This window comes from Triticum urartu, chromosome 3 (genome assembly GCF_003073215.2).
Source record: "Triticum urartu cultivar G1812 chromosome 3, Tu2.1, whole genome shotgun sequence".
Lineage (NCBI taxonomy): Eukaryota > Viridiplantae > Streptophyta > Magnoliopsida > Poales > Poaceae > Triticum > Triticum urartu.
The window spans coordinates 262,034,643-262,059,742 of NC_053024.1; the positions used below are offsets into that span (position 1 = coordinate 262,034,643).

The 25,100-nt window shown below is 45.4% G+C and overlaps 1 protein-coding gene across 1 annotated transcript; it reads right to left on the bottom strand.

The window, feature by feature from the left end:
* Positions 1-860: 860 nt before the first annotated feature.
* LOC125543785 (gamma carbonic anhydrase 1, mitochondrial-like) lies at positions 861-25,100 on the bottom strand. The gene is made up of 5 exons (XM_048707251.1): positions 24,798-25,100; positions 22,166-22,309; positions 4,886-5,011; positions 1,809-1,960; positions 861-1,458 (listed from the first exon to the last, which is right to left on the bottom strand). Exons 1-5 carry the CDS (start codon positions 24,901-24,903, stop codon positions 1,198-1,200), a joined length of 789 nt encoding a protein of 262 aa, XP_048563208.1. The 5' UTR covers positions 24,904-25,100; the 3' UTR covers positions 861-1,197.

Consider the following 25,100-nt stretch of genomic DNA (forward strand, 5'->3'; position numbering starts at 1 on the left):
TGATTTTTTGGTACACAATATCTTGATTCGCCGTCAGGTGGTCACCCGGACATGCGGGTGTTGAAGTGTTTGCCGGGACGGCAGGCGTGCGGGCTGGCTTGGTGAAACACCAGATAGATCATGCGGCATGCGGGTGTTGAAGTGTTTGCCGGGACGGCAGGCGTGCGGGCTGGCTTGGTGAAACACCAGACAGATCATGCGGCATGACCGACGCAGTTATTGGCGTCCAATAATTAACACATAAATCTTCCTCTTACCACGTAGATAACTTCAACATAATGCATCAATAGGGTGCAGAGTGCACCACACGGGCATGGCTAATTCTTCCCCACCAGTCCCCCGCACAAAAAAAAATATTCCCCTCCAGTCAAGAGGGTTGAAAAAAAGGACCATGTCACCGAAAAAATCAAGGAAAGATGCCGAAGCCGCTGCACCAAGATCCATTGATTGACACACCAACTGTTGAAATCCAAAAGGAGGCAACAGACCAGTCGCCAGCGTTCGGATCAAACATTGTCAAGATAAGGAGGCTAAAAAGACCTTATTCCAACGCATCATGGCCGTTACCAGGGAACGCTACCGTACTACTCCCTCTGTTCCGTATTACTTGTCACAGGTATGGATGTATCTAAATGTATTTTAGTTCTAGATACATCCATTTCTGCGACGAGTAATTTAGAACGGAGGGAGTAGAACTAAGAGAAACAGAAGATTCAGTTGTTTCAGAAATACTTGTACTACCTCCAATCCATATTAATTGTCCTGCTTTAGTCCAACTTTGTACTAAAGTTATACTAAATCAACGGCAACTGACATGGATCGAAGAGAGTACAGACAAACATAAATCCAACACCAACCAATTCACCAATAAAATTTATCCTTCAGTACCTTTTGTTATCAAAATATTTATTCAATTAAGCATTTAACTACAGGCCAACAGTTCATGTGCTGCCTCCAGTGCATCTCGCAATTTCAGCCAGAGTAAACTATGCACACAGCGCATGCTACTGGTAAATTTGTGCGAAATGGATCTATTTGTTCCATGGATCTTGAACATATGGAATACAGAAACTGAAGTACATGGTCAGCTTTAGAAATATTGCTTGACCCAAAATTACTGAAGTAAAAGTAAACTGCCAAACTCACTGGACAGATAGAGATATAAGAATCCAAACTGAAGGTGGTGATAAGAAAAGCTTATTGGGCAGGAGTAGGACTGGGGGGCGCCAGCTCTGGAGGGACCTCTCGAGTGACACTAAGCATGGAATCGTGTTCATCGCCCTCGTGAGCAAATTTCTTGTGCAGCACTTTCTCAAAATCAATCTTTTCCAAGGGTTTAGCATTCTCAACAGCATGTGCCTTGGCTAAGTTGGAATAGTTGGCAGCTGATTCCGCAATAAAAGCGATCTCCTCGTCTGTGAGCTTCCTCAGAAATTTTGCAGGGTTTCCACCCCATACCTAAATTGAACAGAGATAGTCAACAACAGAGCACTTGCTGAGATAAGATTATCAAACAAGAGTTATGAAGCATTTTTTTTTGTTTCATCCATGCATAAATGCATGGCATCAAAGTCACTGAAAAATGCAATTACCCCCAAAAAAAGCATCATGAAGCATGTCACAATATCTAGTAGTGTCAAAAGGGTTTTTTGTATCTAAGAAAATGGGGTCTTCTCTTAACACATGCTAATCCAGATTCAGACATACCTTATCATAAATAACCGGTAGTTAATTAAAACCAGATGAGCAAACGTGTCTGAGATGACCTAAATAAGAATCCAAACAATAGTGGTCAAGTAAAGCACAACCTCTCCACAAGGGATCCTCGTGTTCTGTCTTACAAGGGCTCCAGCAGCAACCATCCCATGCTTTTCCACAACAACACCATCTAACAGGGTAGCTCCCATACCAACAAAAGCTTCATCCTCAACAGTGCATCCTTGTAATACAGCACTATGCCCTGCGAAACAAAGTTTGGAATATATATGTTATCCGAATTATCAGTGAATATTTTACACGAGAATGAAGGTCCTAAATAGCAGATAACTGGTTGTTGTCAGATTGGTTTTGGCATTTCAGATAGTGAGCAAGATGAGAGGCAATGGTTGGTGTCAGATTGGTTTAAATTTCCAATACAAATGTTTATTGATGGTGCATATCCTCTAACAAATGTATGTCATGCTAACTCTACCAAGGTTTTACACAAAAGCTCATGAAGGGGCACATGGGGGCTTTGGCTATGGCATCAGGAATCAAGAAGGAGAAGATGTCTTAAGCTTTGCTCTAGCCTACGACATGATCGTAGCTAACACCCTCTTCAAAAAGAGAGAATCACATCTGGTGACTTTTAGTAGTGGCCAACACTCCAGCCAGATTGATTTCATCCTCTCGAGAAGAGAAGATAGGCGGGCGTGCCTAGATTGTAAGGTGATACCTGGAGAGAGTGTTGTCGCTCAGCATAAGCTGGTGGTTGCTGACTTCCGCTTTCGGATTCGTGTCCAAAGTCGCTAGAACAAAGTGGTGGAAGCTCAAGGGGGGGGTAGCTCGGGTGTTCAAGGAAAGGGTCATTAAGGAGGGCCCTTGGGAGGAAGGAGGGGATGCGAACAATGTGTGGATGAAGATGGCGACTTGCATCCGTAAGGTGGCCTCGAAGGAGTTTGGAGTGTCCAGGGGAAGGAGAAGCGAAGCTAAGGATACCTGGTGGTGGAATGATGATGTCCAGAAGGTGATTAAGGAGAAGAAAGATTGTTTCAGGCGCCTGTACCTGGATAGGAGTGCAGACAACATAGAGAAGTACAAGATGGCAAAGAAGGCCGCAAAGCGAGCTGTCGGTGAAGCAAGGGGTCGGGCGTATGAGGACCTCTACTGCCGGTTAGGCACGAAGGAAGGCGAAAGGGACATCTATAAGATGGCCAAGATCCGAGAGAGGAAGACGAGGGATGTTGGCCAAGTCAAATGCATTAAGGATGGAGCAGACCAACTCCTGGTGAAGGACGAGGAGATTAAGCATAGATGGCGGGAGTACTTCGACAAGTTGTTCAATGAGGAGAATGATAGTTCTACCATTGAACTGGACAACTCCTTTGATGAGACCAGCATGCGTTTTGTGCGGCGAATCCAGGAATCTGAGGTCAAGGAGGCTTTAAAAAGGATGAAAGGAGGCAAGGCGATGGGCCCTGATTGTATCCCCATTAAGGTGTGAAGAGGCCTTGGGGACATAGCGATAGTATGGCTAACCAAGCTTTTCAACCTCATTTTCCGGGCAAACAAGATGCCAGAAGAATGGAGATGGAGTATATTAGTACCAATCTTCAAGAAGAAGGGGGGTGTTCGGAGTTGTACTAATTAGTAATTACCGTGGAATTAAGTTGATGAGCCATACAATGAAGCTATGGGAGAGAGTCATTGAGCACCGCTTAAGAAGAATGACAAGTGTGACCAAAAATCAGTTTGGTTTCATGCCTGGGATGTCGGCCATGGAAGCCATTTTCTTGGTACGACAACTTATGGAGATACAGGGAGCAAAAGAAGGACTTGCATATGGTGTTCATTGACTTGGAGAAGGCCTATGGAGACAAACAAAGTCCAAGCAAAGTACACTACCCTCATCAAGGACATGTACGTTAATGTTGTGACAAGTATTCGAACAAATGATGTCGACACTGATGACTTCCCGATTAAAATAGGACTGCATCAGGGGTCAGCTTTGAGCCCTTATCTTTTTGCCTTGGTGATGGATGAGGTCACAAGAGATATACAACAAGATATCCCATGGTGTATGCTCTTTGCGGATGATGTGGTGCTAGTTGATGATAATCAGACGGGGGTAAATAGGAAGTTAGAGTTATGGAGACAAACCTTGGAATTGAAAGGATTTAGGCTTAGTAGAACTAAAACCGAGTACATGATGTGCGGTTTCGGTACTACTAGGCGCGAGGAGGAGGAGGTTACCCTTGATGGGCATATGGGTCAATGCTGCAGAAGGATGGGGGTATTGATGAAGATGTGAACCATTGAATCAAAGTCGGATGGATGAAGTGGCGCCAAGCTTCTGGCATCCTCTATGATAAAAGAGTGCCACAAAAGCTAAAAGGCAAGTTCTACAGGACAGCGGTTCGACCCACAATGTTGTATGGCGCGGAGTGTTGGCCAACTAAAAGGCGACATGTTCAGCAATTAGGTGTGGCGAAGATGCGTATGTTGAGATGGATGTGTGGCCACACGAGGAAGGATCGAGTCCGGAATGATGGGGTAGCACCAATTGAAGAGAAGCTTGTTCAACATGGTCTGAGATGGTTTGGGCATATTTAGCGCAGGCCTCCAGAAGCTCCAGTGCATAGCGGACGGCTCAAGCATGCGGAGAATGTCAAGAGAGGTCGGGGTAGACCGAATTTGACATGGGAGGAGTCTGTAAAGAGAGATGTGAAGGATTGGAGTATCACCAAAGAACTAGCTATGGACAGGGGTGCGTGGAAGCTTGCTATCCATGTGCCCGAACCATGAATTGGTCGCAAGATCTTATGGGTTTCACCTCTAGCCTACCCCAACTTGTTTGGGATTAAAGGCTTTGTTGTTGTTGTTGATGTTGTTGCTCAATTGCTCAAACTTGTCTTCAAAATTATCTATACTATTGTGTTGGAACAAAAACAAGGTAGCGGAGTGATATCTGTCTGGTATGTTTGTTTCCAGTTTACTTACCATAGAATTAGGGCTCCAATAACAAAATATTTGTGGATATTGATGAAAAGTAGTACCCCGGAAAAGATCAATAGCAATTTTACTATACTAGACTTTGGTCTAAGCAGATAATGAACAATTGAACATCGTGAGGCTGTGGAATAAATCAGTGGTTAAAACAAGAACCAGAAGGTAAATCTATTTTTACCTACTGTGACATTGTCGCCAATGATAGTTGGAAAGACTTTGCCACTTAGATTAGATTTTGCCACATGCACAACAGAATTATCCTGTATATTGGTCCCAGATCCAACTTGAACGTTATTTGCATCACCTGTAACCAAGTATGTTAAGTAACTTGTAGGAAGCATGACTAACAACTGAAGTCACACACTCACAGTACAGTATGATACATAAGGATATAAATAAACTTGGGAACTACTAGTAAACAATACATAAAATAGAAAAGGTGTTTCCAGCTGTAGATATCAATTCCATGAAAACATTTTCTTCGCAAGAACAAAATTCCATGAAAATATTTGCTTCATGGTAAAGAACATCTTTACTGGTGTCTTGCATCAGCCAGTCAAAGCTTATTTCTTCTCCGGCAGGCACACCTGTCAGTGCACTGCCTGTAACGAAGAGCAAGAACAAAATGCACTAATCAGTTTTCAGTTGTGAGACCCCTTGAGGATAAGTGAGAGCACTAATCTCCCTCACCAATCCCATTCTAATCGATATCCTCTATCATCTCAAGATAAGAGCACAGTGCCTAGGCTGATCTCTGCAGAGTTATGACAGGTGATGCATACCTATGGTGGTGCTGCTACAGCGTGTAGGGTACAACAGTCTGGGCAGCCTCCGACAGAGTGGTATGTCAGTGTTCTTATTTTTTCTATGTGATGCTCACAGTGGTGTTACTTAAACCAGAGTATCAAGTGCATCGCTCCACTAGCCACATATGCTGGACAGGAACAGACGTATCCTACGACGAAGGTGGGGAGGTATTATTCTCCGTAAAACATCGCTGCGGCGTGTCTCCCCATCTTTCAGATGCTGCGACTGTGCTATGTGAGATTTTTTGTTCATCCGCCCATTACTTTCTTGCAGTGAGCACTAGAACTAGTGTTATTCCTATCCATGGTCTTCAATTCTTAGTTAGATCTTACTTGTACATGTTTAAAAATTCCCAAAAGTGTTAACGATTTGTCATCCTGCTGAAAATTTCTTAGTTGTTGTGTTAGTAGCTGTGAACATAAATTATTGTAGTGCTACCGCCCCCTGCTAGTTAGATGCACACGCATTCATCTAACTAGTGATAGCCACGGTGACATTCTAGTAAAGAACTCAAGTGTTTTATTAAGCTACCAGCACGAGGGAAATGATTCGGAAGATAACAGATCATATAGCAGCTTTATTAACTACTTCCTCAGTCTGGGTTTATAAGCCCCCTTGTATTGGGGTCAAAATTTGACCATAGAATTGACTACCAAAATCAATGGTCAACATAACACCTATTCCCCGCATTTATTGCCCAGCCAATTAATCAGGCCGTCAGACCGAGTAATCCAGGGAGCAGCGATTAATTGGGCTGCTGTGCATATCTGCAGTCGCCCCACATCTTAGGGCTAGGGAAATTGCGGCTCCAGCTCCCCTCTCCGGCTCACAAATCAAGCAGCCGCTGGCCAGCCCCCCCACCCCCCCCCCCCCCCCCCCCCCCCCCCCCCCCCCCCCCCCCCCCCCCCCACCACCACCTCCTCCCCACCCCAAACGAGCGCCCCGACCTTCAGCAGCTCGAGCTCACCTCCCCCACCCAACCAGCCGGCGGCACTGCCCCTCACCTCGGACGCTGCTGTCTCTGCTGCAGTACTGCAGCCAAAGCCAATGAAGGTCACCTTCACCTCCACCGTTGCACTGTCCATGGCGTCCAGCAGCAAGGTATGTTGCTGCTCCTCCCACCTAAAAAGCACGGACATGGGGACGGAAAGACGAGGATACGCACATACGGGGACACGGGATACGGCATTTTTCGAAAACAGCCATTCGGGGATACGGCAGGGTATATCAATATATAGAAAAAAATAACAGCATGTAATAAAGATTTAATGATAATTTTTTATCAGAGATTTTGTACTGGATATATGTTTTTTGTAAAGGAATTACTGGATATATGTTGCCTCATTTCTATTGATAGAAGACTTTGGGGCAGCCCATAGTCCCATACGAACCCTCCACTCAGACCCATGTAGCTCTCCACTCAGAGCCCATATAAGGTCCAGTTCCTGAAACCCTAGACTAGTCAGCTCCTTTAGCCCTTCTCTTCTTGTTTCCTCCAGCCGCCTGAGAGCTGCAGAGAGCAGAAAAAAGATTGCGCCGCCACTTATATCTTCTTCCTCGCTGCTGGCTGCAGTCCCCATCTTTCTCCCTGCCCGGTCCTTCTTCCTTGTCCTCGAACGCCTTGCCATCTTCCTCTCTGCTGGATGGACGTTCTTCGTCGGGGGAAGAGCGAGCCGGCGACCAGAGAAGCGAGTCCAGGCGGCTGCAGCCTCAAGCCTAGGCTGCGGCAGCGAGGCTGGCTCCCGAGTCCCCACCGTGTCCACACCGTATCTGCCGTATCCAGATTTCTTTCCGCCTTTTTTTAATTAGGAAAAGATGGGATACTGCGGGATACGTGTATCCCGGCGTATCCGCGTGTGTCCCCGTATCCCCCAGTACTAGGACGGCAATTCGGCAGTTTCTGCCGTATCCATGCTTTGTAGCCTCCCACCACTTTGAGGTGTTGCTAGTTTGCTGCAGAAATTGAGTTGTTGCTATTCCTCACTGCTCTGCTTGCATGTACAGGCAATGTTGTCAGGTCATATATAAATGAGCTTGCTGATTTATGCTCCATGTTGCTGGCTTGCTGCTGCTGTTGCTATTCTATAATCTATATAGATGTGCAAGTCATATATTTATTTGCATGTAGATCTGTAGATTGGCATGTGTACTGATATGTATGTAGAACAACATATAGATGTATTCTTATTTTACATACTTGTAGATTGGTATGTGTACTGATATGTATGCAACATTCATTTTTGTAGCAATCTATGGTTGCTTCAACTGCAGCAAGTGCTCCAACATTTAAAAGAAAATTTCAGATGACATGGGGCGGAAGTTTGGAGTCTTGTATGATCCTGATGATCTACAGAGGGTGAAATGCAGGTTGTGTGGAAAGGAGATCAGTATTAGGATAAGCAGATTGAAGCAACATGTTGGTCAAGTGAAACGTCAAGTAAAAAGTTGCATGGTGGTGAAGCAGCACAAGGTTGTGGAGGAGCAACTCCACCTTGCTGCTACAAAGTGTACAGCACTAGAGTTGAAGGAACTACTTCAACGTGTTGCGCTAGATATCATTCTAGAGGCGAATGTAGGCCAATATGGCAGCAGGAGTTCAATCCAGAACTCCTAGAGCACAAGATCTACTCCAAGATCTTAGATAAGAACACCAAGATATATTATAGATAGTGGGGGTACATCATCTGGGTACAAACTAGAGGTGACGACCTCTATTTATAGGGCTTTGGGTAGTCTTCACATACTTCTAGTTATGGCTAGAACACTCCGGAAAACATTACTTAAGATTCACCATTATACTCATAGCTACTCACAACTAGAGGACTCTAGAAAACAGTAGGTAGGGTAGAGAAGAAATACTACACTAGAGTGGAAGTATCTAGAAGTAGCCAAACAGATCTAGCATGTGGTTTCCTTTTTCTATTTTTCTCATCTATTGTTCCTCATCATTCTCCCCGGGTTGTTTCGAACTCGCCCTCGAGTTATCTTCATAGAGCACTTCTTCTGGATGGTAGAGAGTCAAGTCCGCAACATTGAAAGTGTTGGATATGCCCATGTCGCTTGGAAGATCTGCCCATGTCGCTTGGAAGATCTATCACATAGGCATTATCATTTATCTTCCTCATGGTAGAGAAGGACCCACACCTTCGCTGCCTAAGCTTCCCTTTTAACACCTAAAGGCAGCCTCTCTTTTCGGAGGTAGACCATCACCTTATCACCAACTTGGAATGATTTTGGCCTCCTTTTGCAATCAGCAAGTTGTTTATATTTCTGATTTTGTGCTTCCAAAACACCACAAATCTCTTCAAATAACTCAGTGTAATTATCAGCAAAGGACAATGCTGATTTTGAGTTTCCCCTTGATGGTAGCTTCACCAGGTCCACCACATATGTTGGAAATTTAGTGTAGACAATGGAAAAAGGCCTCCTTCCTGTGGACCTATGCTTGGAGTTATTGTAGAACTCTGCAGGAGATAAAGCCAAATCCCATTGTCCCTTTCTTTCTCCACCAATGCAACGGATCAGATTACCCAAAAACTTGTTCACCACTTCCATTTGTCCATCTGTTTGTGCATGGGCAGTGCTAGAAAATTTCAATTCAATGTTGAATTGCTTCCACGAGGAGGAGGTCAGCCTTGATGGGCAGGTGGTGCCTCAGAAGTACACCTTTAGATATTTGGGGTCTATGCTGCAAAAGGATGGGGATATCGATGAAGATGTGAATCGTCGAATCAAAGCTGGATGGATGAAGTGGCACCAAGCTTTTGGCATTCTCTATGACAAGAGAGTGCCACAAAAGCTAAAAGGCAAGTTCCATAGGACGGCAGTTTGACCCACAATGTTGTATGGCGCTGAGTGTTGGCTGACTAAAAGGTGACATGTTCAACAGTTAGGTGTGGCGGAGATGTGCATGTTGAGATGGATGTGTGGCCACACAAGGACCGAATCCGGAATGATGATATACGAGATAGAGTTGGGGTAGCGCCGATTGAAGAGAAGCTTGTCCAACATCGTCTGAAAAGTTTGGTGTTAGAATCACTAAATCAAAGGAGCTGATTATTTTCCTTTATGCACATCATAAAACATTGTCCTTGACAAGGTCTTATACAAAAGAGAGAGACATTGTGAGACCAGGAGTGACAAGATTTGCTTCAGCATTTGTTACTTTGCAAAGTTCGGTTGCTAAGAAGGAATTAAGAGCAATGGTTTGTAGTGATGCTTGGGAAGAATGCAAGCACACAAGAACAAAGAAAGGAAAGTTAACTCATGCCACAATCATGAGTAGGGGCTATTGGAAAAATGTCTCTTTGCCTCAAGGTATTGGTTGTTTTATATTATAGCTAGTGGCTCTTTTTATGTTGTGTATGTAGGAGCTGTTTTATGTTGTCTCGAGTGTTGACTAATACTTGGGTATGTACCGTGCAAGGTTTTTGAGCCATTGATGAGATCCTTGTGTTGTCTACTGAGAGTTGTATTGCTTGTGCTGGCTAGAGATCAGAGAGGGCCCGAACCTGGGCAAATCCTTGTGTCTTGTGTGTAGCCATTCCGATCTGCCACTCGTACATCCCTCCGAACAAATTTAGCTATCCACCATACCCCTCCGAGTGTAGAAGTTAACCACGTTGCCTCAGTACACGTAGGATTAGGAAAAAGAGTAAGTGCGAGTCCTAGTAGTATTAGGATTCCTAGTCCTAGTCTATTTCCATAGTCCCTTATGGACGTGTATAAAAAGCACCCCAGGGGTGCTCCTTGTAACCAGAAAATTAGAGAAGAGAAAAGCAATACAAAGTATTCAACAGGTGCGTGTCACGCACCTGTGGCCATCACATCGATTCGTTTTTGTGTTCGTTCTATTGGAAGAAGTCGCTACGTCCTGCCAAAGATCGAATCGATCCTGTGTAATACAAGTCGCCGGCAAGTACGAGCTAGCTAGCTACTATCAATTAAGCTGCCTGCTTGGCTGCTTGTGAGGTTAGCTTGCACATATGTTGCTTTGGCTACTGGAGTTTACAAGTTACGATATGTTTGGATGTATGGATTGGGAGGTAATATTGGCATTTGGCATTTGTAGCTCCCGAATGCCAGCGTTTGGATGCACTGGGTATTCGGTCGTGGCATCGTAGCCTGATATTGGACACAGCGCGCCAAGACTAGCGAGTGCCCGCGCGAATACCTTGCCTCCCCGCTCTGTTTTCGGCTGAAATTGCCCAGTCTGGCTCGCTTACCTCTTCAACCCTCCCCGTTCCTCCCCCGAAAACAGAGAACACAGGCCGCAGGAGAAGCGGCGCGGGAAAACAGCGGCGGCGCAGGTGGGTGCTCATCTCCCGCCGCCGTCCTCCTCCTTTCCCATCTCCGGCAGGTCTCCTCCATCTCCCGCTCCTCCTCCTCCTTCTCCCCTTGCTCCGGTAGGCCTTCTCCTCGTGCTTCATCTCCCCCTGCCCTCCCCAATCTCCCCAGCCCTTTCAGGTCCGATGGCTGCCGGCGACCCGTCCCTTGGATTGTCCCTCTCCCATCCCTACCAGCGGTAGCTCCGTCCATCTACCACCCCCCATCTGCCCTTCTCCCTCTCCTACTCAACCCTAATCCCATGACCTCCCCTCCCTCCCATTCAGATCTGATGGCTGCTCCCCCTCTTCCCCATCACAGTTCGTCCCTCCTCCCCAATATGTTTGCATACTAAGATACTAATCTGTCTTAAATTAACTCTGCTACAGGTTATTTGTTTTGGATTGGCACATCCCTGTAGACCAACTGAAGGTATGTTCAAAGATAATTTTTGCTATCAGTAAGGAAAAAATAAGTTTTGTTTGGCCATGCATTCATGTGGTGAAGAGAACTAGAATCAGCATTTGACAATATAGTGAATGCTTGTTGTGCCCTGTCTTAAATGACTGAATGCTTGCTGAAATTTTGATAGCTTGTTGTAGCATAAATTACTACAACAATTTTTGATAGCTTGTCTTATATGCCTGATTGTATCTTGCTTGCTTATGTCGTATGGCTGATTGATGACTTGTCCTTAATAGCTAGCCGTAGCATAATTTTTGAAATGCTTGCTGTACCATGTCTTTGTATATTTACTTGTGTGATTGAATGAGGCATGAATGTCTAATTTGTGAAATGTAATGTAGCTGCACCATGTCTGACATGGACTTGGTTGCTTACATAAACGAGGAGAACAAAAGAAGAAAGAGGAGACGGATAGTTTTGACCAAACTGTACTTTGAATCGTTTCTTCGTGGGATAGCATATCTTAGTACGAGGAGGGCACCAAGGGATTTAGGGAGTTTTAGTGACGATGAGGAAAAGAACATTCATCGGAAGTATTTGCTAAAAGGAATGTATGATGGGGCAGAAGTAACATGCTATGATCAGTTGCATTTAACTAAAAGAAACTTCCATGACTTATGCACCATGTTGCGTGAGAGGGCTGGTCTTCATGACAGTGTCTATGTTTTCGTGGAAGAAAAGGTGGCAATGTTCTTGTTGGTAGTTGGCCATGGTATCAAAATGAGGATTCTGTGTGGCACTTACAAGCGCTCCTTATGGACTATTAGTACCCACTTTGACAATGTATTAACAGCGATTCTATCTCTAACCGCGGAGTTCATTAAGCTTCCTGATCCTTCTACTCAGCCACCTGATGATTACAAATGGAAGTGGTTTGGCAATGCACTTGGAGCGCTAGATGGGTGTCATGTTGATGTTTGTGTGCCCGTGTGTGACCAAGGGAGATATAGGAACAGGAAGCAAGCTATCAGCACTAACATGCTTGGTGTGGTTGATTGGAATATGAAATTTATGTATGTCTTGCCTGGCTGGGAGGGTTCAGCTTTAGAGATGTGTGGATGATCCTCTTCCGAAGATGATCCTCTAGATGATGCTAACTTAATTAGGAGTGTTCAAGTCAGCACTTCATGGACCAACTTTAGAGAGCAGCTAGCTAATGACATGTTTGACGAGTACCTCGTGAGACATGCTGAACTAGAGTTGGAGTAGGATGTGCGGGTCGACTAGATAATGGTGTTCTCTTTTGTGCTAGCTAGTTGATATGACTTTGGTGGGATGTGTGGATCAACCTTGATATGACTTTGGTGGAATGTGTGCCTTTTGGGTATTCTGTACATGCCTCATATTATGAAATTAATATATATATATGTGTGTGTGTGTGTGTGTGTGTGTGTGACATTACCTTGCTGTCTTTGTGTTTCAACTTACATGCACCTTATGTTGTCTTTGTGTTTGGATATTATGTGCATGAATTTTCTTGTAGGACCATGGCTGAAGGAGGTGGAAAAAAATTTGGTAGAAATTACCTCACATGGACAGATGAAATGGACACTGCACTACTCAAGGTCCTTGTTGAGCATCACAACAATGGCGATCATGCCCAGAACGGATGGAAGTCCCATGTCTACAATGCTGTTATAGGTAATGTGCGTGAGAAGTGCTCTGTGACCATCACAAAGGAAAACATCAGTTCAAGGTGCAAAACCTTTGAAAAGCACTACGAGGCCATTAGCAAGATGCTATCTCAAAGTGGATTTGGGTGGGATTGGGTCAATAACAAGCTGTCAATTGATAGTGAAGATGTGTGGCTTAAATATGTCGTGGTAAGAAACTTATCCTTTCCACATTTTGATTATATTGTACATATGTAAGATCTACCTTTGTTTGACAATTCTCTCTTTTTTTTTTTGTGTGTGTGTGCAGGCTAACAAGAAAGTAGGATTTTACAAGAACAGGGTCATTAAGAATTGGGATGCTATCACCACCATATACTCAAAAGATCATGCAAATGGTGAAGGCGCTGTCACTGGTGCTGAAACTGTTGTAGAACCAACTACGGAACCCAATGAAGCCTCTCCTGAAGTGCCACAAAAAAACAGCGAACTGGTGATGCCATCCTGTGCCTTCTTGGGGATATGAAAGGCTCATTTCATGATGCTTTGAAGTCACTCGAGCCTTTACCTCTGCCCCAAGTTACACCTCCTGCTGAAATCCTTGCGACACTTGAGATGATCCCTGATCTAGCTCGTGGTGACATCTTGCGATCTTATGGTAAGTTGATCCTTAGCGAACGCTTGTACCAAGCGCTTCTTGAGCTTCCCATGAACATCAGGAAGGAATGGTTGTTGATGTTGAATTAGTAGAATGGCTCTTGATTGATAATATGTATGTGTGTTGCTACTCTTATTTCTCCTAGTTTGTGAGAGACTTCTAAACTTGTCCTAAAGTTGCATTGTTATGCACAAGACTTGCTATGTGTTCTGGATGGTGTGAGACATGTTATAATATGTATGTGTGTTGCTACTCTTATTTCTCCTAGTTTGTGAGAGACTTCTAAACTTGTCCTAAAGTTGCGTTGTTATGCACAAGACTTGCTATGTGTTCTGGATGGTGTGAGACATGTTATAATATGTAATGTTGTTGGCAAGGTTATCATAATATGTTGTTGTTGATGATAGTTTTTGGACAAATTGATGTTCTCAAGTTCATCATGATATGTGGCTGTTACATATAGTTTTCAGCCTAATTTTTCATGTTTTTGAACAGTTGATTGTGTTATCAAGTTCATCATAATATGCTGCTGTATACTACTGTAATGTACAGTTTTCAGCCTATTTTTCATGTTTTTGAGGAGTTGGAACTTGTCCAGTGCATGATAATATGTTCATGTTGCCTATGTACACTTTTCAGCCAATTTTTCTTGTATTTTATTTGCATGCAATTTTATGTATTATAATACAATAATCTCTCAAATGTATGGCATGATGATCAGATTTAATTTCCAAACTTGTACAAGAAATTATTATATTGTTCATACATTTCACAATGCCCAATTCTACACTATGCGCATCCAAACAAGATTTGGCATTCCTCCGTCCCTTGAATTCCAAGTGCCCAATACAAGAACATCCAAACACAAAGTGTGGCATTGCAGCTCAATACCAATGCCTTGGGATATTAGGCATTGGAGCCAATGCAATATCCAGGTCTTGAATGTCTACATCCAAACAGAGCGTTAGGGTTTCAAAACCAACACTTGTTATCTAGAGCCTCGACGATCTACGATCTACGATGACGGACAGCGACGCTGAGTCAGTCAAGTCTGGCAACGGCGGTTCCAAGGCGAACAAGAACAGCGACAAGGTGAAGAAGGGCAGCAAGTCAGCGACTAGTGGTGGCGGAACGGGCGGCGCCAACGTACTGGCGCATCGCAATATCCCCATCCAGTACCCGATGCTCACCGACGCCAACTACGGCGTGTGGGCGGTGATTATGAAGATCATTCTCCGAACCCTTCGAGTGTGGGAGGCCATCACGGACGACGACTTTGACCAGGAGTGCGACGAAGGTGCCATGGCCGCCATAGCCCAGTCTGTGCCGGATTCTGTGCTGATGACATTGGCGGAGTTCGAGACAGCAAGAGAGGCATGGAACGCACTCAAAGAGATGAGGATTGGAGAAGATCGCGTCACGAAGGCTCGGGCACAAGTGCTGAAGCGCCAATTTCACAAGTTGCAGATGGAGGAAACTGAATCGGTGAACGACTATGCCATGCGTCTGACTACATTGGTGGGAGAGATCCGCGCGCTTGGTGCGAAGCTCGAGGAAGCCAAGATTGTGGAGAAGTTTTTTAGTTCGATGACTGATAAATTCACGTTCATCATCGGCACGCTCGAGCAGCTTTACGACATCAACGACATGACCATAACGAAGGCGATCGGACGCTTGCGGACATGGGAAGAGAATGCTCGTGGCTGTCGGAAAGGCAAAGGAGGAGGTGGTGACCAACTCATGTACTCGCGCGCAGATTGGGAGGCCCCAAGTAGCAAAGGAAGGCGTGACGGTGGTGAAGGCTCAAACAACACGAAGCGTGGCGAACAAACCGGAAAAGGCAAAGGAAAAGGCAAGCCACAAAGTCATGGTAAGGTGGACCGATCTAAAGAGCGGAAGCCACGGAACTTGGATATGTCCGAGGTCAAGTGCTATAACTGCAACGAGATGGGTCACTTTGCGAAGGATTGTCCGGAGCCTAACAAGCGGGAGATCAAGGCAAATTTGGCAAAGCAGGAAGACGTACGTCCAGGTCTTCTGATGGCCGAAGTTTGTGATCTCGTCCAAACAGCAGTTGCGAAGCCAAACCGGAAGGTGCTACTTCATGGGAAAAAGGTAACACCAAAGTTATCCGGGAGTCAGAACATGTCGTGGTATCTAGACACAGGTGCCAGTAACCACATGACGGGGTGCAAGGAGAAGTTTCTCGAGCTGGAATATGATGTTCAAGGCTCGGTCAAGTTCGGTGATGGTTCAAATGTGGAGATTTGCGGGCAAGGTTCTGTCCTCTTCGAGGGTCTCATAGGAGAACATCGCATACTCACCGGAGTGTATTACATCCCACAGCTTCGCAACAACATCATCTCTGTCGGGAAACTTGACAAGAATGGATGCAAGGTGGATATTGAGAACGGAGTGTTGATGATCTTCGACAACCTCCAAAACGTGCTAACCCATGTTAATCGCACACGGAACAGGCTCTATATCCTCAACTTTGATCAATCTCAACCAGAGTGTTGGCTCGCCAAGAGTGATGACGATTCATGGTTATGGCATGCTAGATTTGGACACGTTAACTTCTACGCCTTGAAGAAGATGTCGAAGATGGAGATGGTATCTGGGATGCCGTTTATCGACCATGTTGATCGAGTATGTGATGGGTGCTTCGTTGGAAAACAACACCGCAGGCCATTCCCTGCTCAGTCTACCTATCATGCAAGTCATGCACTCAAGCTGCTCCATGGTGATCTATGTGGCCCTATCACCCCAGCAACTCATGGAGGAAAGAAGTACTTCTTCCTTGTGGTAGATGACTACTCGAGATATATGTGGGTCGTTCTCCTACGATCTAAAGATGAGGTGTTTGAAGCATTCAAGAAGCTAAAGGCTGCAACAGAGATGGAACACAAGTTGAAGGTTCGCGCTCTACGGACAGATCGCGGCGGAGAGTTTACGTCGAACGAGTTCAACGACTACTGCGAGAAGATTGGCATAAAGAGGTTCCTCACGGCACCTTATACGCCGCAGCAGAACGGGGTTGTTGAAAGGCGCAATCGAACCGCCGTTGACATGGCAAGGAGCTTACTCAAGAGCAAGAATCTGCCAGGGACATTTTAGGGAGAAGCTGTCTCGACAGCAGTCTATCTTCTCAACCGGGCTCCAACGAAGGCGGTGATCGGCAAGACTCCGTATGAAGCAATTTACGGACGGAAGCCGAATGTGTCTCATCTACGAACGTTCGGGTGTGTGGCGCATGTGAAGACGGCGGAGCCGCATCTCTCAAAGCTTGCCGATCGCAGCACCAAGATGGTGTTCATCGGATACGAGAGAAGTTCCGGCACCAAGGCATACCGCTTCTACGATCCACGAACCAAGCGTCTACGGATTTCACGCAACGTCGTATTTGAAGAAAACCAAGCGTGGAATTGGAGCGCAACAGCCAACGATGCTCCAAATGGTAATATATTCACGGTTGAATTTCCAACGGATGATGATGTAGGGGAGGACGTCCAGGTGGTTGGCAAGACGCCCAACCAAGGTGACCACAATGGTAGTGATCATCATGGTGCCGACACCAAACGACGACGCGCATGGGTCGCAAGGTGATAGCGACAACGATGTGCAAGACACGGGTAGAGATCTCAACAACGACATCGACAATGAGGCGCATAGTGATGATGACAATCAAGATGATGGTCACGATCACGACGACTACGCCGAAGACGCAGATGCCAATGACCCGGCATCTACCACGCCCGAGACTCGACCGTCTTCCTCAAGTGCATCGACGCCGACACAATTTGTGTCGCCTCCTTCGCAAGCCACAACGGATTCTTCCGGGCCTCATCGCTACAAGACCCTCAAGAAAGTCTACAAGTACGCAAAGCCAGTTACGCTCGAGTGCTCCGATTTGTGTTTACTCGGAGTTGAGGAGCCGGCGAACTTCGTAGAGGCGAGCAAAAGTTCAAGTTGGATGCACGCCATGGATGAGGAGATGAAGGCGATCGAGAGCAATGGCACGTGGACTTTGGTAACCCGACCTCCAAACCAAAAGGCCATAGGTTTGAAGTGGGTTTACAAGTTAAAGAAGGACACGAAGGGTGCCATTGTAAAGTACAAGGCAAGACTCGTCGCAAAGGGCTACGTACAACATCAAGGAGTTGACTATGAGGAGGTGTTTGCACCGGTTGCTCGAATCGAGACCGTGAGAGTGCTCCTAGCTTTGGCAGCAAAGAAGAAGTGTACGTGGAACAACCCCTCGGCTACGAGAAGAAAGGCGAAGAAGCGAAAGTTTACAAGCTCAAGAAGGCACTTTACGGGTTGAAGCAAGCGCCAAGAGCTTGGAACGCAAAGTTAGACCGAAGTTTGATCTCGCTCGGGTTCAAGAGATGCCCCCTCGAGCACGCCGTCTATACAAAGAACTCCAAAGGATCAAACCTGCTAGTTGGAGTTTATGTCGACAATCTGATTATCACCGGAGATAGCGCGCAAGAAATTGAACGTTTCAAGGCGGCGCGGATGAAGAAGTTTAGCATGAGCGATTTGGGATTACTCAGCTATTACTTGGGCATCGAAGTGAAGCAAAGCTCCGAGGAGATTTCCCTATGTCAATCGGCTTATGCGGTCAAGTTATTGGACAAGTGTAGCATGACAGATTGCTACAAGACACAAGCTCCAATGGACCAACGCCACAAGTTGAGCAAGCGTAGCTCAAATCCGCCGGTGGACACCACAATGTATCGAAGCGTTGTGGGCAGCCTAAGATATTTGGTGCATACCCGACCTGACTTGGCTTATTCAGTCGGGATCGTGAGTCGTTTCATGGAGAATCCGACAACCGAGCACATGAGCGCGGTCAAGCAAATTTTGCGCTATGTGAAAGGCACTATTAATCTTGGCTGCACGTACAGAAAGGGAAAGGAAGGGTTGATCCTTCATGGATACTCAGATAGTGACATGGCAAGTGATGTGGATGACCGGAAAAGCACCACGGGCATGATATTCTACCTTGGCCCAAATCCTATCAGCTGGAATTCTCAGAAACAAAAGGTGGTTGCGTTGTCTTCATGCAAGGCAGAATACATAGCGGCAAGCACGGCGGCTTGTCAAGCAGTGTGGCTGAGAAGACTCCTAGCTGATCTTGCAAAGTGGGAGGTGCAGAAGGTGTCATTGAAGATTGACAACCAAGCTGCAATCTCTTTGTGCAAAAATCCGGTTCATCACGAGAGGAGCAAGCACATAGATACCCGGTTCCACCATATCCGGGAGTGCATTGAGGAAGGGATGATCGAAGTCCAGCACGTGAACACGAAGGAGCAGCTTGCCGACATTCTCACGAAGTCCCTTGGTCGGCAGAAGTTCACCGAGATGAGGAACAAAGTCGGAGTACATGAGATGCAGTCAAGCAACAAGGTTAAGGAGGTGAATGTAGAAGTTAACCACGTTGCCTCAGTACACGTAGGATTAGGAAAAAGAGTAAGTGCGAGTCCTAGTAGTATTAGGATTCCTAGTCCTAGTCTATTTCCATAGTCCCTTATGGACGTGTATAAAAAGCACCCCAGGGGTGCTCCTTGTAACCAGAAAATTAGAGAAGAGAAAAGCAATACAAAGTATTCAACAGGTGCGACACGCACCTGTGGCCATCACATCAATTCGTTTTTGTGTTCGTTCTATCGAAAGAAGTCGCTACGTCCTGCCAAAGATCGAATCGATCCTGTGTAATACAAGTCGCCGGCAAGTACGAGCTAGCTAGCTACTATCAATTAAGCTGCCTGCTTGGCTGCTTGTGAGGTTAGCTTGCACGTACGTTGCTTTGGCTACTGGAGTTTACAAGTTAGGGTTTCAAAACCAACACCGAGAGTACTGTCGGATCAGAAGTTACACTAACACCCAGCCAAACCGGCATTTGGGTGTGGCAAGACTGGTGCTGGCACACCACATGCGCCATGTATGCCCCTCAGCCTCCCCTGGAACCTGCAACTACACCCCTCCATTGCTCCTCTTTCTCCCCGACATTTCTCTCCTCCAAAGCTCAGGAGAGCATGTCGAACAACTCGATTGCGTGAGACATTGCGGCATCGATGTTGCAGCCCCGCAGCATTGGCTTGCTCCACTTGGTCCTCACAGCCTTCCTAGCCTTGACCAAGCCTCTAGAACCATCGCTAAGCCACAACAAGACTAAGAACGCTCATCGCTGCTTCCTACCACATGCAACCATGCGTGCCGCCCATGGCGCACCGACGACTGCCTGCAAATAAGCCAACCCGATCATGCCACGCTTCGCCACCGAACTCCGATCACTCTCAATCGAGCTCCCCGAGCTGCAATTTCTCCCATGCTAGCCTTCTTCCTCTCCGGCCGAGGACACCGCCGCAGCCTCGCAAATCAAGAGGGGCTTCCTCTTGGTCCCTTCCTCCAAGAGCTTCCTCTAATCCCTCTTAGCATGTTGAAATGCTCAATCGTGAGCGGGAAGCACCCCCCACAAGCCCACTCTCCATTGTTGTTGGTCCCGCTCTACTCCATCTCCCCACCGTTCTAGTCACAGCTGCCGACGTCCTCTTCTGACTCGCGTTGGCCGCCGCGCACCCCGCCATGGCATACTGGGTGAGCAGCCATGAGATGAACCGGCTCAACATCGTGCATGGACAACACCGACGTTGAAGCCCCACCATGCTCTTGGTTTGGGGCCGTGGCAAGGGGGTGGAGAGGGTAGCACGTATCGGATGTGTAGCGCCACCGTTCGTCAGTCTGCCGTCTAGCGTTGGGGTAATAGAGTGAAGGGTTGGGGAGTGAGGCGCCGCGACTCGGTGCCTTTAGTGAGCTAGCTGACATGGCAAATTGTAATGCCGATGAGGCGGTCGACTCGGTAAATACCAGCCGCATGAGCAAAAAAACAGTTTTCGCCCGGTTAAGGGGGGCGATGGGATAAGTTGGAGGTCATGCAGTAACCGGTTAATGAGTTCAGGGTTGATTCTTAAACCATCTGGTTAGTTAAGGATTGAAAAGTGGGCTTATCTCTATTTTATTAGTTAAACATATGGTCAAAGTTTGACCCAAAATACGTGGGGGGCTATATAATAAACCTGGAGAAAGTAGTAACAAGTAGATATAACGAAGCATAGAAGATCATGGATTGATATGGCATTAGTTCTACTGCTTATGAAAACATTAGCTCAACAAATAGCTAAATCTGAAAGATGGTGAGGCACAAACAACGACGGTGTCCACACAATAATATTATGTCACCGTTGCTGCAGGATATTGGCATCTGTTACAAGAGATATAACACCATCCATCCTAAGTGATAGACTTGAAACCTAGACTAAGCAACATAACAACATGAAGGAACACAAATATGGAGTATCACACTGAAGACAAGCATTGAAAAACACACAAAATACAAACACCAAGAAAGCACGCCGCTGGGGGTCATGAACATGCCTAGACCTAACCCGGTGCCGAATCATCAACTCGTGTGAGGCACCACAATGGCGGCGCCTTCAAGGCACCACAAAGAACAAAATCAAAACTGCAGTCAGAGTTGTGGGTTATGGGAGAGAAAGAGGCAGTGGACTGATAGAACTGGTGAGGAAGAGTAGCATCACTATTTATCCTCCTCGGATAACGTGCTGCTACGATTGTTCAATGAACAAACCCCTGAAATTGGACTTGCATCATGCCTTTTGTAAGGGAGTCGAGGGACAAGAAAGATCACATTTCTTGCTTGCTCTTCATTGTAAGCTGAGAGCCCCTCTCTTTCCTTTTTCTTCAAACGATATTCTTGTTTACAATACAACACAGCAACAGATCATCTGCGTTTTACTGCAAATGACAGGTGGGCCATCATGCCGTATCCTCCTTGTAGTTTCCCTTTTTTGCAATTTTCAGTAAACGGCAAATCTTAAAGTTGGGAATTTAAATTATTTGTATACTGAGAAATTCCAGCATGGATCAAATAGATCTAGTGAAAGAAAAACTAGCTGCACTCAGGCGTCAACGTTTGCATAAGGTGGCAAGGCAAAAAAAAACATGGAGATGGAAAGACATGATCATGATCACCCACTGGTGGAGCTACGAATCAATCATCTGTCTAATATCTAGTTACTAAAATCCATGGGGTCTATCTCTTCAAATCTTCATACTGCTGGGTATTTTGTTAAATTCAACTGCATATTTAAGGGAATAATAAACCATGGACTGTGCACGCCCACCGCACCTACAAGGCTACAACTAATGTACACTGAACTCACCCTTCTCAACATTATCTGCAACAAGACGATGCAAATGGATATGCATGGTGCATTTAGCCACAGAACTGTTGCTTATTTGTCTTGGATGATGTATTTATTTATGTATAGAAATAACAAATAACGAAAGATATGCTAGCCAAGAATAATATAGAACCAGAACTAGAAAGTAAATTGCATAAGATAAGAGCCGGAAGACTATTGGAAAAGAAACGCAGCACAACGGGGTGATTACTATCACACATTTTGGTACAGTCAAATCTGAATACAGGCACAATTTGGAAGCACCCGTTAATTTAGCAAAGAAGATCAAAATGATGCTCACTGGAACACTGAGCACAAACCTCTTAAGACGCATCCGTACCAAATTGAAGACCCTTGCCCAACTTCAACATCGCCAATAAGGGATGCACTTGGAGCGACAAATGCCTCTTTGTGAACATGAGGGGCTTTGTCAAAGATGTTCATAAGTGTGCGATGCCTTGAAACTGGAAAGGTCCAAAACAAAATCATGTTAGCACTTTTATAGGTGTAGTTGCTCACAACAGCACAAACAATTATAACATATGTCAACATAAAACATGGCCATAATAATTAGATGCAGTGCAGAACATAAGCAGCATCCTGAAGATAAAGATGCAGAAGATCAGGTAATCAAAAAGTGTCTCCGAGTTATCTGCCACTTCACAGCCACAGAAAGCTAATATGCAGATGAAGAAAAAACTTACAGATGGATAATTTTATCCAGAGTGTGACATGAAGAGGAAACACAAATTCATGAGCTTGATCAGAGATTAAGTGCTCAAAGAAGATAGTCGATGTAAGTGAAATGTCAATGCCTTTTTTACTGAAATGTGACATACTTAGATATCATTCAGGAGATGCACAATCAAAATGCTAACACGGAATTACTAAGCCTACAAATATATAAAAACAATCCAGCAGAAAACAGCAAAAATAACATCATCAGATATACAAGCAAGGGGTGAACACAACATATGCACATCCAAGGATAATGGATCGATTAGGGAGAAATGTGCAGAACCAAAAAGTGTCCAGTCATATTTGTGTCGCTCTCGGGAGCAGCGGGTACAGTACCGGAGCAAATTGCACAATTCACCATGTATACCGAACTCATTTGTATAAAACAAAACCTCTAAGAAATACATCCACAATCAGCCAATCCTCTGCCAAAGGAAAGCGCTTTATATCACCTAAACAAACTGTCTGCGTAGGCCAGCTTACTGACAGAGCAGAACTAGCTACAGGCACGATTCTGGGCTGATACGGTGGCAACAGTGTTGACATGGGAGATTGGCGCAGCCTGAGAGGCTAAGATTGAACAGCGTGTCTTGGGGTCTGCTGTGCAACAGAGAGACTACTCCAACGAGACACATCAGATACCACCACAGTCCACGGCCAGCCAGCATTTTGAGACATGGCTGCGAGTGGGGGCTGTAAGCAAGTCAGATCCAATACTAGATTGCCAAAGATATTGTGTCATGCGGAAGGAAAACTTAAATGCTACGTTTATTGTGCAATTTACTCAAAGAGTTAATAATTTAAGGGTACAATTGCTTGCATACTAGAGTATTGTAGATTCAGGAGATTAAGAGTCTTTTGAAAGCAAACTACCAGTGTTAATTTCTACTCCCTCCGTTCCTAAATATTTGTCTTTCTAGATATTTGAACAAGTGACTACATACGGAGCAAAATGAGTGAATCTACACTCTAAAATATGTCTATATACATCCGTATGTGGTAGTCCATTTGAAATCTCTAAAAAGACAAATATTTAGGAACGGAGGGAGTATTTGAATCAAAGACAGATGTAAATGGCGATCCCTGGTCGGGGCAATAGTCAATCGCGACAAGAGATAATTCTAACAAGCAAGCTGCAGCACCAGCTACCTAGGGGGCTTTTGACGAACAATTAGTATGTTAAAATTTGGTTGTGTTATTCAAAATCACAATTATAAGGAAATAATTTTGAGTACAAAAAATCATATAACATTGCATACTTATGGAGTGACTGTTGTGGTCAAAGTCTTGTCTTAAACCGATAAAAACACGCCCTACATTTTGCAACAGAATGAGTAAAACCTCAAACAATAAATGGAGTAGGATGGTCCATGGCGATGATAACAGAACTGGAGCTATTAAATTATCTTCAAGCATCTTAGTGAGCATCAACTCGTCGGAGGAAACCATCATCGACAGCTCTAGAACTTCTAAAATTTTAGTTGACATCATGTAAAATCTCAAAAGCCATGACCGACTATCTGTAAAGATAAAGGTAAATCTTACCAATAACGATATAAGTTATTTGAAACAAACAAATTATCAAAAACATTATTAAACTCCAACCACAACCCCCGTCTTGGACAGGAATTCCTCGAGTTTCAGCTCACCTGGTATGGTAAATAAAAAGGCCTAGAACGATAAAGGGGGCAGAAAGGAGCTCAAGAATGTTTAACAGAACTACAGCTATTCGTATAGCATCCCAATATCATGGCAAATACCTAACGATAATAGATATTGCGGATAGCAATTTGACATATTCAGGACTTTCAGTTAATATCCCATTGGTATAAACAATTGGGTAAGTAGCAAGTTCTACCAAAGAATGATCCATAATCCATACAACTGTCCACCTCCATAATTTTAGCACACTATGAAGCAACCTGCGTAGAAAGACACCTCAATTTGAATTCGAATCTTAGCATGTGAATTAACGACGAATGCACGATGACCTAAGAATAGATAACCCTAGACCAACCCCAACCTAATGGGGCACACATGACCGTAATATTTCCTGAACCGTCCCTAACCCTAGGCGGCAATCCCGAAATGCTCACTCATTTGGGACCGCCAGAGAAGACCGAATCCACGCGATGCCCGAAGTATCTGCAGAAATCGGCGAGGGAGGGGCGAAAGGTAGGATTATTAGGGGCGAGGGAAGGTGTTTATGCTTACTCTGCTCGTGGAAGAAGTAGTTCCCCTGGAGGCGACAGCCGAGGCGGTCGAGGGCCTGACCGGTCTCCCGGATCCAGAAACCTACCGCGTAAAACGCCTTCGCCATATCTCCGGGCGGCGGCGGGCAAGATCGCAGAACGGCGACTGCGTAGGCGCAGAGGCGGCGGTGGCCTTGCGTTTGTTGGCTCCTGGCCTTGGCCCGTGGGAGATCTCGAGGAGAGAGGGGGGCTGAGCTGAGGGGGTCAGGAGGGAGAGAGTGGGGACTGGGCCTGTGGAGAGCGCTGGCGCTTCTTCGGCCGCTCA